Source organism: Polypterus senegalus, chromosome 1, assembly GCF_016835505.1.
Source record: "Polypterus senegalus isolate Bchr_013 chromosome 1, ASM1683550v1, whole genome shotgun sequence".
NCBI lineage: Eukaryota > Metazoa > Chordata > Cladistia > Polypteriformes > Polypteridae > Polypterus > Polypterus senegalus.
Window position 1 is genome coordinate 267,326,820 of NC_053154.1, and position 14,690 is coordinate 267,341,509.

The 14,690-nt window shown below is 43.5% G+C and overlaps 1 protein-coding gene across 1 annotated transcript in view; it reads right to left on the reverse strand.

Annotated features, from left to right (window-relative positions):
* Positions 1–3,659: 3,659 nt before the first annotated feature.
* Positions 3,660–14,690, reverse strand: part of LOC120541706 (urokinase-type plasminogen activator-like) — a 31,436-nt gene continuing 20,405 nt past the window's right edge. Inside the window, exons 9-11 of the mRNA XM_039773591.1 lie at positions 12,734–12,859; positions 6,495–6,637; positions 3,660–5,011 (exon numbers count right to left, since the gene is read on the reverse strand). Of these exons, the coding sequence (XP_039629525.1) occupies positions 4,817–5,011; positions 6,495–6,637; positions 12,734–12,859 (464 nt within the window). The 3' untranslated portion in view covers positions 3,660–4,816. The remainder of the gene's footprint in view (positions 5,012–6,494; positions 6,638–12,733; positions 12,860–14,690) is intronic.

The following is a 14,690-nucleotide window of genomic DNA, read 5'->3' on the forward strand; positions in this document are numbered from 1 at the left end:
TATTCTTTTGCTGCCTTCTCAATTGTGTAATGCACTTTTTGGAGCTCTAGATTATTCCTAGTACACCTGTGGTGTAACTTGCTAAGAAAAGTGATAGTTGCTTGTCACAGTATAGCAGAATCACTATGTATAGCGTTACTTGTGTTTTTTCAATGGCCATCGAGGGGGGAGGACGAGGTGGTGTCTTGAATCTCTAGTTTCTTACGGATCGTGTGCCAGTTGATGCCTCACTAATATCCAACTTCAGTGCCAGAGCACCAAACATCACCACAGACCTATGCCAGCAGTTATTGGATGAAAGTTAAAGTTATGGGTTAGTATGGTTAGCATGTAGGATAAATGGGTAAGGTTAGGGGTTAGTTAATGTTAGGAGTTAGTTTTGTTAGAGTTTGGGTTTGATGTGGTTAGTGTGTCAATCAATTTGATTTGTGATGACCTATAAATGTTTATTACCAAACTACTGGTCTAGACAAGCCATAATGGAATTTCTGTCCTGAAACTGCTGGTGTAGACCTTTGGTGACGTATGGTCCTCTGGCTTTCACTGACGAATAAGTTCTGGGAGGAAGGGGAAGCACAGTGTTTGCAGTGACACTACGTGTCTCCCTGATTGGAGGAATAACAGTGAGGATTGGCTGCCATAGTCCCCTTTCAACATATAAAACTGGGGAGCGGACACTAGAGGTCATCTTATGACCAGGTTTGGTTTCTTGCAAACTTTCAGATCAACGTGCATAGTGAAGGAGGAATGGTGAGCGAGTGTTAATGCCCTTTCATACTGTTTTTATTTTCTTTGATGAAAATAGCTTTTTGATTTCTTTACATTTCCTGATTTTTGGTAGGCCCAGGTGGAATGGAAAGAAATGCATTTTTGTTAATATTTGCTGTTTGTTATTTTTATTATATTTTACTGTGTGTGTGTGTCAGTAGGCCTGGGTTTTTTTTAATGATATGACATTGTTTTGATTTGAATTTAGCTTTTGCACCTTTTTGTTTGAAGCAGCTATAAATAAGGAACTCTTCACTTTTATAAATTTGTGTGTGCGTTTCTCTGCTCTCACAGTCTATATGTTTAATCCAGAAACTACAAGAGCCCAAAGTGTAGCATGGGGCCAATTCCCACTACACAGGGTTTCACAACACCATGTATATTAGCATTGCTACACACTCGACTGATGCCAATGTCCAGAGGTCTCTTTATGAAATTTTGACTGAAAATATGGGTATGCCAAAAAAACGGGAAAATGAAAAGAAAAAAAAATGGATATATAAATCCATGCATATTTATATGCAATTTAAAGTTTGTAATTATCTTGTAATGCACCTTGAGCTTTGCCTGGTTGCCACCCTAAAACAAGCACATATGGACCATGCTAATCAACCTAATGAATACTTTGTAATGAGCAGATTTACCTGTAAGTGAGACAATGGTGTCAAGAGAAGAGAGACAAAAACTATGAAGACCGTATAATAAAGTAGTGGGCACGCAATGAGCTTTTATTTGGTGGCCTAAGTGTGGGTGTCACCAACAAGCACACATATGTTGAAAGGCAGAGCATTTTACTGCTGCCATGAAATTAGCCAAAAAAATACTAAAAAACAAAAATAAAAAAAGATCTGATCCCAGGAGAAGAAGTGGATTGCCTGTCACCGGCAGAGTGAGTGAGAATGCATGACTGCAACGGGAGGATAAAAAAGCAAATCTGCTGTCTCTGATTTCAATCTGCAAATGGCATCTGTAATTGGGCATGCCTTATTAAGTGGCATTAGGCCAGAGCAGTCTCATCTTGGCATCATGGATGACTTAGTTAGTAGAACACTTCCATATTAAGCAGCATCATTCTCACTAGATGCCCTTATTATAATAAAAGTTCAGTCAATTACACCGATTACTTTAGGAGAACCAGAAACTGCTGCAAATTGCGTTTTTATGTTGATCTGTGCACCCACACCATACAGAAACTAAACGTAGTGCCTTGCCAGTTAGTTAATGACTTTTAACACAGCGGGCATTTTTGAGCTGAAGTTGAAACATTCCTGGCCTGTCGGCCTATTTCTTCTGGTGGGTGACTTTTTCTGGAAAGCCATTTATTGTTAAAACTTGGATGTGAACAGGTAGAGAGGGATTTGGGACAGTCTGTTTTTTAAATGCTGGGACCAATTTAAGCAAATAGTTTCAAGAGAGTTGCTCTTGGAAGTCTAAGTCAGCTCATAAGCCTGCCATCTTCATGGACAAAAAAATCCTGCTGGCTCATTCGCTTTGTATGTGAAAATTTACAGCATGGTTGAGCAGTGCCCATTAAGTCACGTTGTGTCAAACCGTTAGGCTATGATGAGGCTGCAGGGCGTGAGATTTAGATAGATAGATAGATAGATAGATAGATATGTAATGAATTATTATTATTATTATTATTACAGACAGACAGACAGACAGACAGACAGACAGATAGATAGATAGATAGATAGATAGATAGATAGATAGATAGATAGATAAACTATATAATACATGCTAGATAGATAGATAGATAGATAGATAGATAGATAGATAGATAGATAGATAGATAGATAGACAAACTATATAATACATGCTAGATAGATAGATAGATAGATAGATAGATAGATAGATAGATAGATAGATAGATAGATAGACAGATAAACTATATAATACATGCTAGATAGATAGATAGATAGATAGATAGATAGATAGATAGATAGATAGATAGATAGATACTTTATTAATCCGAAGGGGAAATTCACATACTCCAGCAGCAGCATACTGATAAAAAGCAATATTAAATTAAAGAGTGATAAAAATGGTAAAAACAGACAATAACTTTGTATAATGTTAACGTTTAAACCCGCGGGTGGAATAGAAGAGTTGCATAGCTTTCTATACACAGGGACTGAATTAGGTTGATGTTTTTACTTGCTGTCATTTTTGATAATAAAATTTTGCATTGATTTCTAATCCTGAGAAGTGATAACAGGAAGCTGATATAAAGTGAAGAAAAACCCAAGTAAGTTCTTCAGTGCAAATATGCAACATTGAGCCCCTTAAAAGGCCAATACAACAGAGTGTGTACATCGTATTCATCACTTTTAAGGTTTAATAAGTCTGTTACCTCAAAGCACGTTATAATAACAGCTCGGTGATATGGATTATTGTACATGCGAGTCATCAAATATATCTCTACCTCAAGAAAAATAGCATCAGGAATACACAATAAAATGAGGATTTCCAGATCCGTTTTGTTTCATACATGCATCAGAAACACGGAAGGCGTGTTTTCTTCTACTGAAACTCAAAGAGGACGTATTCACTAAGGTTTAGGCTGGTTTGGTTGTGTTTCATTACTTGTTCAAGGGTGTCGTCGTTTCCCACGTCCTCCGGAATGTTGAATATCCATAGTTCTGAGATATCGTAAGTATATGCATGTTCTCTTGTTAACTTTTCTTTTATAAATCCTGTTTTGCACAGAAGGTTGTGTACGCACATTTCAGATGATTTTCGGCACATATGCAAGTTTTATAAATCTCACCCCTGGATTGGTTCCTGCGTTGTACCCAATGCTGGTGGGCACTACTCACCATGACAAAGACCTGGATAAGTGGGTTCAGAAAGTGATGCCACGGGGAGTTATATTAAAACAATCAACAATAAACTGTTTCAACTCAGCTTTTATTTAATGTTAATTAGCAGTTTTCAGAACACTCACCAATTTACAACTTCAGCAAAGGTGATCTGCCAATAGACCCCCACCCATATGTAAAAGTTATATTTTTACAGTGTTTTACATTTAAATTCAAAGAAAATACTGAAGTACCAGCCTTCATTTTAAAAGTTAATAAATAGTAATTCAGGTATAAATTGGTAAGTAATATAACATTTTACATAATGCCCTAAGTAAAATTCATTACAAATTGTAAAATGAATAAATGATAAAAAAGGGAAGCCATTTTTAACATATTAAAAAAATACAGTGAGGGTAAATGCCATTAAATAACAGGAATCTATGCCAACAATTTTTTGTACTGGAAATGTATAGTCAAAAAAATAAATTTCACACTTGCCAGCCAGAATGGTACAAATGTACTGCTGGATGTTTCTTTATTCTGATTTCTTTTGGACTAACAACATGTTGTTAACTTGTAATAGCAGAAAAGGGACTAAAATAACATTCATGACCCACTGATTTGAGTATTATATACACTAATTATGTACGTTTGTTTACAGAGATAAGTTTGCAGATCTAGAAATATGAATCCCTCACTGAGGGATCGGACTCCCTGGTAAAAACAAGCCTCTGAAATAAGACTCCAAACACTTCATTTAAATACTTGCGATAAATAAAGACATTTTAAGATTTACAAATTATGAATTCAGACTGGCCAAATAAATACATAAATACAAAAATGACAAAGATAAATAGGTAAGAAAATAAATAATGGAAACCCATCTTACTGGCCGAAGTCTGGAGCTAGCTGACATTATTAAATGGTTCGGTCAGCCATGGCACCCTGTTAAAGGTGGACGTAAAGCAATGCCCACAATGAGCTCACCTCCCGCTCAGTTCTGTTGCAGTACATGTTGACGTATTACTTAGTTAGCACTAACGCCATGTTTTTGAAAGCCTTTCATTAAATATAAAAATGCGGTGGGTATATTGTTTGTATGTCTTTAGGAGGCCATCTCTTACACTGAGATTGATGCTACTGAATATTCCATCCCAGCCTTACAGTACAGCAGATAAGGTTGCGTGGCACCATTTCAGGCCCTGTCACTTCATTTCTGTGCACATCCCTCCAGTTCAAGCAGATCATTTCTCTGGGTACATCACTCCTGTGCTGAATGCTGCCACTCCAGTGTTGTCTGCAATCCACTGATTATACTTGGTAACCTGAGTGTAGACCCCAGGTTTTCTCTCGATGGCACATCCATCACCCCAGCTAATAATGCCATAGAGAAACATTTGTCCCTGCACTTCGCAAGTTAATGGTCCTCCTGAGTCTCCCTGCATTGAATAAAAACGAGACAGTTACATTTCTCTTCACATCCTTATGTTGGCAGTTTAGATGGTGCAAAACCAACCATTCTACAAAGTTCTGGAAAACACTTTAGTTTACATACCGCAAAAATGCATTTATTACTCATTTATGGTTATGTTACAAGACAAGGCTTCTTTTGGTCTTTATAACACTTGTAAAACATCCGCAGACAGGTTATTTGTTCCTGTGCAGTGTGGCATATTGACATGATGGTAAAATGAAGGAATCTGATGCTTAAAATGTAATATCAAGAGAAAAGCGTCTCAGTTAAGCCACCTAGGACCACTCCAAAATGAAGGTTTGCTAGTAAGTCGCGTTGCAGAGATGAATAAATACTTCACTGATGCTTTGTAAGTGTTAAGAGGATCCAAAGGAGTGCCTGTTAAAGACTTGTTACATAAAGCTAATGGGTGCATTTTTGCCGTACCCACACTAAAGTGTTTCCAGATTCTTTATTTAGAGTACAAAGGAGTGCGAAAACGTTGTTGTTGGTGTCACAAAAGGTTACCTCTTTTTAAAGTACCCTTTTTTCATAGCCTTTCAACTCAGATTTTTGTAAGTCATTTTTATGGGGTTACACAGTAGCTAGTGGTCAAGACTCTTGGATTTTATAGAAAAATGTATTCTTGACATTGGTAATCTCTACATATTAGAAAAGTATTATAGGGACATGAGGAAAGTAAGTATTATATTTCACTAAGCATTAATATCTAAGAGTTAGGATTAAAAAGACTTAGGCCTACATATTTTTGGTTTTCCTGTATGAGCTTGAAACCACCAGTAGTTCATAAGCCAAAGGTTAGACGGGCAGCAGAGCTGAAAAGGAACTCTTTGGCTGTAAATAATGGTAGCAAGTGCTGAGCTAGTAGGGAGTACGGGCAGGCCTTGTCAGATAGACATGATGGACAGAGAGGGGTCTGACACCCCCTCAGCTGAGAAATAATGATGGGGCACAACGAGAGCAGGGGAATGTTAGGAGTCAGATGAGGATGAATAATGGTTTGTGTGATAAGAACCGTAATAAATGTAAGAGCTGCCCACGGTTGCTCGCTCATTGCATCTGAAATGAGTCTGTATGTGCGCCATAAAATAAATCTTGATTCTGCTGCCTGTCCTGAGACTCTGAGTGCCTTCTTTGGGGCTGGGGTGCCTGCTTCAACAGTCTTTGGTTTGAACTCTGCACCAAATTGCCATCTTCCTGGAGTCTGCATGTTCTGCCCATGTCCTCATATTTTGAATATTCCAGTTTTGTTGCCACAGAAGTACTGTATTTGATAAATTCAATTACTGTTCTCCTAAACTGGCCCTGTGTGAATGTGCCTGTGTGCATGAGTGGTCCTGGGATGGCCTAGTGCCGGCACCAGGGTTAGTTCATAGATTCTGACCCCAGTTTCTCTATAGCTATTGAAATTGGGCTTTCTGTTTTCACAGATATTTTAGAGAGCTTACCTGGCAGGCGTCAGTCTTCCAGCTAGGACTGCCAGCGCAGAACATGTTATCTGTTATCCCAGTGGTGTAGTACTGGTTGCAAGTGCTTTGCGAGATCAGCTCCACTGATGCGTCTCTCAAAAGTTTGGAATACTCCCAGGAATCTAGACAAAGACATATTATACACGTCACAATGGTGTTGACTGTTGTATAGCCCAGTAAGCAGTGGTCTTTTTATCTCTTTTTTTCAGTAAAATAGAAAATGTCTTGTGCGTCCTTTCCAGCAGACTACAGGAAGTATCTATATATATAATTCACTAAGGCAAGACAACCATGGAAAGCACGCCAGAAGGGGCGTGGATTCACTAAGCCGCCGACAAGTAAGACACCTATGGCGCACGCAGGAAGGAGCGACGCTAACCAACTCCAAGACCATTGGATATGACGACAACTCGCACAGCCATGCCCACCTACTCGGACGCGACGACACAGAAAAAATGGCGTCATTTATATTTGTCTATCGTAGAGGCCACATGCATCTCCAAGCCACGTTGACTGTTCATAGAGGCATGTTTCTTGCGGAGGTGAATCGTCATATGCAGCGTGTAAAACAGTTTGTGAGGGGTATCCCATGGGATCCTTAAAACAATCCTTTACAACTGGGGTTAAAACACAATGAAGTAAGCAGTCTTTAAAAAATGAGTTTTTGGTTACGACGCATGACCGCGTGCACCATAGCAAACTGTTTTACACGCTACATACAGATTCGCATCCGTGACAAACATGCGTCTTCTTAGATGCTCCTGCAGGAACACGAAAGACATTTCCCTGCCCACCAACACTCCTTTTTCACCGGTCCGAGTCTACCCTCGCTCTCTAGGCATTTACACTGCCTGCCCATGTGCCCGGACGCAAAAACTCACCGACCACCCAGTTAGTCCCTTTCGTCTGTGCCAGGAGTCCACATGCACGTCTGAGCCATGTTGACTCTTCATTATTCTTTTCGGTTTCGACAACCGACCGCGTCCACCATGAAAAACCATGCAAAGGGAACAACGAAGCCCCACTTCGCTACTACTGTGGTCGGGTGTCTTGGTGGATTATATATAGAAAAGCAGCCACAGCCGCACAGAGCAATGAAAAGTCTACGTGAGTCACAGGTGCATCTGGACTGTGCAAAGATGACAACGACTCAAATGCCGAGTTTGAGGTGGGCACAAGAGCAGGCAGTGCATACTGAACGAGAAATTCAGTCACGGACGATTGTGTGTTGGTTCGTTCGGTGCATTGTTACAATGTTGCTTTTCTTGCTGATTTATTACATTACCGGTTCTTCAAATGTTAATTTTCTCCCTGTGCTTAAAAATCATTAAAAAACTGGCCTGATTATATGGCATATGGTGCGGGTTGGCTAGTTTTAACTAATTTGCAGGCCCCCTTTATGACCCCACTAACATCATGCACCTTCACATGTTGCTCTATAAAGCTTGTAAGCTCAGAAGGACAATAAAATTAAAACTTTAGAAGCAGTAGGAGATATACATTTAAAATGAAAAAGAAACAATTGAAGACAATAAAGATACAGTAATAACAGCACTGTGCAAGTTCCTTTGTTCTTGTTATTCAAAGCCATTCAGAGACACAGCCTGTCCCATCACTAGCAGGAGCAGTAGTTTTGTCACATAATGCAAGACTTACAATGCAGGAACTGGCACTGCTTGCCAGGGCACACTTGTGGCAGTTAGTTACTATGGTAATGAACTTGATAAATATATTAAGAATATACTCAGGCGAGGGACTGATACAGTCCTGAGTTCAAACACAAGCCTGGGGACTGACTGTCTGTATGGACTTTGCATGTTTGCTGCACAACTGCGTGGGTTTTCAAAGACATGTATGTTGGGTTAACTGTCATCTCTAAACTGGCCTAGTGTGAGTTTGCTCTGCAATAGTTTGGCACTCCATGCAGTGTTGGTTCATGACTTGTGCATGATGCTGCCAGGACAAAATCTGCCAGCTCTGATCCTAAGTGGTGGGTTTGAAAAAGTTGTGCTCCTTCTTGGATTCTGCTCAGAATGCCCCCTTACCCATTTAAGATTACGGTGTAATCCTCAAATGGATTATGCAGATTGAAAAAAGGTTTGAATGCTATAAAATATAGACAAAGACTATAAGGAACTAAAATGTAAATCCCATGGCTGCAAGTTTAATTCCTGCCTCTGACCCATTCTGTGACACTGGACAAGTCACCTAGCCTGCCTGTGTACCATTAGGAAGTATTCTGGGATGGTGCTCACTATAGAGAGGCACCATATAAAATAAAGACTGCAATTTTAATAGACAACTCTACATTGGCACCATATGAGTGAAAGCAACCAGACTGGCAACCTGACCAGGATTTCATCCATGCCTTGCATCCAATCCTATCAGCATAGATTCCATTATTCAATGAATCGGATTAAATATTTAATGGATGGATCAATGGGTAAATAGATAAAATGTTTCAGGATCAGTTTTGTAATTATATTCTAATCCAAATTCAGATTCATTTTCTTTTGTGAGCTTCAAAGTAGAATTGATCTAGTTTTGAATAGCGGTCAAAACATAATGCATTAAATGAAGAGATTATTTTCCTGCCCAGATAAAATAGTGTATATTGACATAGCATTGGATTTGTGGAAAGAATCAATAGTTTATTATAATGAAAATATTGTTCATGAAAAGGTGAAAAGGCTTTTCATATTATATGTAGATAAAAAACAGTTAGGCCACTACGCTCAACTGAAATAATGAGTTTTGACATAGACAGTTCATATCAAACTGTTTTATTTATATATATATATATATATATATATATATATATATATATATATATATATATATATATACATTGTGGAAGACTGCCGGCTTCCGAGGCCGGTCCGCACCCCCAGGCCGACAGGAGGAGCTCTCCCGACAGCGGGATCGTGCCCCGAGGTCCAGCAGGGCCTTATGGACTCTGTGGTGTTTATACACAGCCCTGCTGGATACCTTGGGCCACCAGGAGTCGCTGTGGGGACTTATGGGCTCTGTTGTGCCTTATGACCGGGAGTACGCCACGGTCACGTGACAGGAAGGTATGGCGTGCTCCCGGTTGAAGTAATAGACTGATTGCCCTGACCCGAAGGAATAATAGACTGCTGGGACAGGAACACCTCCGGGTCGGGGCCTATAAAAGGACGGTGCCTCAGTCCAGACACTGAGCTGTGCTGGGTGGGAGAGGAGCAAAGTGTCTGGGCGAGGAGGAGAGGTTATTGTGCGTGTTTAAAGAGATTTGTGAGGAGTGTGGTAGGTGCTTGGTGCACTGGAAGAAAATAAAAGATTCTTGGACTATTACCTGGTCTCCGGAGTTGTACCTGAGGGTTCGAGGGTGCACTACTGCCCCTACTGCCACACTGGCGTAGTCGGCAGGATTCTCTGGCCGCCTGTTGGCAGAGGACCTGCATAAAAACAAATTTCGTGTGGGCAGACAACCCTCGGTCGATTCCCCATTTTACACGGAGGTGCACAACACCACCCGCTGCCAAGGAAGCGCAACAGTGCGTGCTATCCCGCTCTACAGGGCCATGGGAAAGAAAACGGGAAAAAAGAAGGTCAGTCCCAGCCGCCTGCAGGGCATGACGGACGCCGCGATGTCCTGGACCCTCCTGACCGGAGCGAGGAAGACAAAGCGCTGATACGGGCCAAACAAACCCGGGCGCGGGACCGGGACACGGACAAATGCCGAGCGCATCGTACTCCTTAGACGGTCCGGGGGTGCCGCATTCCGTTACGGAGGCGGCTGCAGGTAAACCGCCCGACGCCCTGTCTTTGTTTTATCCTGTTTTGCAGACGTCCGCGGGAGGATTGCAGCGGCGTCTTGGACGACGGCCTCATGCCTCGGCAAAATGGCCGCGGCTCCCAGAAGGCAAGTCGCGGTGAAAGACGGCTAGAGACAGCCGCTGTCGGCGACAACAGACTGGTCACCCGCGGGGGATGTCGGGACGGTGGAGGAAACCCGGAGTCCGCCGACGAGGCCGGTCGTCCCCTAACGGGTCCGAGCCTCCTCGAAGGGGAGGGGAAGGCGGGCGAAGCGCCGCCGAAACAAAAAGCCACCGACAAAGAGGGACGGGTTGTGGCTGACGAGTCTGCCGCGGTAAAGGAAAAGGCAGACCGCAGCCGGCTTGTAGTAGCCAGCCGTCCCTCGGAGGACTCCAACTCCCAGGGCCTTTGCGCGACCCAGCGGAACACGTGCCTGGGGCGGCGTGCTCATTGGTTCCGGCCGGAAGGTAAGCACAACGCGAAGCGAAAATGCAGCCGGCCGTAGTAACTAACTGTTTGGACTTACGGGTCTCGAAATACCTCGAGCCCCTGCACCGCTTCTTGCAGGGTGTCGAAGACCTAAAAGAACGAGTGGAGGAACTAGGAGCGACGGCAGCAGCACCTGTAAAGGCGCTGAAGGATTTCGTGCAGGCTGCGCCGGAAGCTCGGAGATGATCGATGCGGAGTACAGGTGAGTCCCTCCCGTGTCGAGAGTAAGGGGACACAGTGCGATCAGGCACCGCGGAGAATGAGTAGCGCGTGCCAAAGCACTGTGTGCCCGACAAGAGACTGGGGTACGATGACCGAATGGTCGGGGACTGGAGCAAACAGCCCGGGGCATGCGCGTGGCGTGGCTTTCCGGGGCAGTACGGCTCACCAGGACCCGACCGGTCTTAAGTGCGGGGTAGCGCCGGTGGTAGGAGTGCCGGGGGATGCGCCGCTCGTGCCGGTGCAGCTGAATAGTGCTGTTCATCGGTGCGGACGGTGCAAATGACGCCGACTCCCAGTAAGCGGAAGGTAGCGGGTGTGCAGACAGCACAGAGGCTCTCCTCTTCCCATGGAGGGCCTCAGGCTGAGCGCAAGCCCACATTGCGGAGATCCCCAAAAGGAATGGTGGGTCTCCCAACAGGATGGAAGGAAGGCTTGAGGGCCGCCAGGCGGCCATGATGACTTCCCTGGCAGGTGAAGGGCGGAGACGACGCTGACGGAGTTCCCGAGATGTTTTTGGTCCCGCAGAGGGGAACAGCCAGGAGGACTCCGTCGGTGCTATAATTGCCGGCGACTGGGCCACGAGAGGCGCTATTGTCCCCGGGGAGACAGGAAGTACACCGTCCCTCCAAGGTTCGCTCGTGGACAGGGACAAGCGATTCAAGGCCGGATGGACGCCCTCCTGGAGGAGGACGTCCCTCTCGGGGCCGGACGCTCCGCCCCAGAAGTCGTCACTAAGGGGGGGGAACTGTGGAAGACTGCCGGCTTCCGAGGCCGGTCCGCACCCCCAGGCCGACAGGAGGAGCTCTCCCGACAGCGGGATCGTGCCCGAGGTCCAGCAGGGCCTTATGGACTCTGTGGTGTTTATACACAGCCCTGCTGGATACCTTGGGCGCCACCAGGAGTCGCTGTGGGGGGACTTATGGGCTCTGTTGTGCCTTATGACCCGGGAGTACGTCACGGTCACGTGACAGGAAGGTATGGCGTGCTCCCGGGTTGAAGTAATAGACTGATTGCCCTGACCCGGAAGGAATAATAGACTGCTGGGACAGGAACACCTCCGGGTCGGGGCCTATAAAAGGACGGTGCCTCAGTCCAGACACTGAGCTGTGCTGGGTGGGAGAGGAGCAAAGTGTCTGGGCGAGGAGGAGAGGTTATTGTGCGTGTTTAAAGAGATTTGTGAGGAGTGTGGTAGGTGCTTGGTGCACTGGAAGAAAATAAAAGATTCTTGGACTATTACCTGGTCTCCGGAGTTGTACCTGAGGGTTCGAGGGTGCACTACTGCCCCCTACTGCCACAATATATATATATATATATATATAAACTTTAAAAACTAGAAAATACCTTTGACCTATTAATGTATCTAAGAACATGGTAGCTATTTAGAATAGGGATCTAAGATGCTGTCCATAATGCACCTCTTTGCCATTTATTGCAAAATAACAGAAAGCTTTTGTTCAGGTCTTGTGGCATAGCAATAAGTAACTAAGAGATGCCATATAAGTAGACCCTCACTTCATGTAAGTGGTGCTTTGTAACTCTTATTAACGCCAAACAAAGCTTCCATTGAGATCGTCTTACTTAGCACTAATTGACTAACAGACATGCCTAGTTAGTCTTGATTCTAAAGCGTTACCAACGAATGCCACATCCATAAGGACACAGTCTATTACAATGACAATACAAAGGCACAAACTGGGTTGTTGTCTTACATTGACCCTGCTTTCCATATCCAGCAATTTCACAAGTAAAGCCCACTGGCAGCTTCTGGTTAGGAGGAGGCAAGCAGACTGTCTTCACTGTGCTGGTTTCCTTTGAACACTGGATTTTAATTAGGGCTGTCAAAGAGAAAAACAAATGAAAAGTCATTTTAAAAGAAGGATTTTTGCTTGGAGAGTTCTCAATATAAGTGCTATTAATCAGTCAAGAGCTTGTACACTGCTCAGTTTGTGACTGTTTTAATGAAACTCCAGTGTCTCTAAATATAACACAGCATTCTGAAAGCTCAACTCATTCTTGTACTTGCTTCATGTAATTCTAGGTCACGGTGGTCAGAGCCAGGGTGCATATCAGCTTTTAGCCCTGGACAGGACACCAGGCCATCACAGGAATCTATTTCTCTTTCAGTGTAATTACATTTTTCTCCCATAAGGCCACCAAGTGTAAAAAGGTAGGATTTATTTTTTATGAAAGGCAGTGATGAACAAAGAGGAGGAAAGAAACAAAGAAGTAAAACAAAATGAACAGAGCAAACCCCGTTGACCCACTGAGCCTGACTAAGAAGGCTCTTATGTGCCACTCAGTGAAATTCATGAATGTTCCCTTCTCATCTCCAGAAGTTATCCTTATCCCTCTTGTACATTTCATTGCATTTACCCCACGTCATCTCCTGACCATTAACTTAACCAGCAAATTAAGGTCTTCTATTACTTCTGAGGTTACACACCTTTGTCTCCTGACACCTGATTCTGTTGTATGCTGCTGTATCCCCTCCATGATGCAGCTGGGAGAGGCCTGAGCACCCATGAAAACCACACAGATGCCTCCTAGTCTCTGTGTCTGGCCATTCTCACTCCTTGACACCACTTTTGTGGTCAGGGTTCTCCATCAATCCATGCTGTCTCTTGATACCAAATGAGGATGCTGTGCCCCTGAACCTAACCTGCACAACTAATTCTGGGATGTGGGAGCCGAGTTGGTGCAACATGAACTCATTTTTCCTTGCCCAGCAATATATGATGAGGCTGCCCCTGTGCAGTGGCTCTCCAATCACACCAAATCACAGTACAGTATGATGGTAAAAACCAAAGATGTTTCGTCTTTTGCTAGTTTTGAAACTTTTTTGTACTCTATGGGCTGTTTTCCATTGGAAAAATCCCATCTGGCCAGTAAAACCTGTGACAGTTGGATGATAGATTTCAGTATATACTGTTGTGGGATTCCAGTGGTTACCACAAATTATGAGAATACAACTGTTGTGATGGTAAACACAACCATTAAGTCTTTTGGCTATGCAGAAGGAGCAACACAAACACTCAAACCAACCAACTGTATTTGTGACTCTGCCTTAATAAAAATATGACTGTCACTGTGGGAGGCTGAAAGTTTCCTCCAGTATAGAGTGAGCTCTCCATATCACTTCCACATGTCTTGGTTCTCCTTTGGGCTCAATCCTTTAACTTAGGAATTTGCTACACCTAGCACAGCATGGTAGGGCAGTAATTAGTGCTACTGCTTTGTGGATCAAGTGTCATGGATTTGAGTCCCACCGCTAGTTGTTGTCCATGAGGAATTTTCAAGGGTTTTCCTCCAGGTATTGTTATTTTCCTCCCACATGCTCAAAGATGTGCAGGCTAGCTAAAGTAATGATTCAGAATTGTGCATGAGCAGATCTCAAGATGGATCCCATCCAGAGTTGTTTCCTGTCTTGCATCCACTATTGATAGGATAGACTTTTGCGATTCTGAGCTGGATGAAACAATGTTATGTTGTGCTACTGCACTTTCCACCTAAACAAAGCCAACTGGATTTAGTGTCAACCTCTTGTTGGAAGTATCATAAGGGTTTCTACAATTTCTCTGAATACCAATACTCATTCTAGAAAGTTCATGATTCCTGGTGCATGTATGTTTTACCCAAGAGCCACCTCTCTACTTACAGTTGAGCATA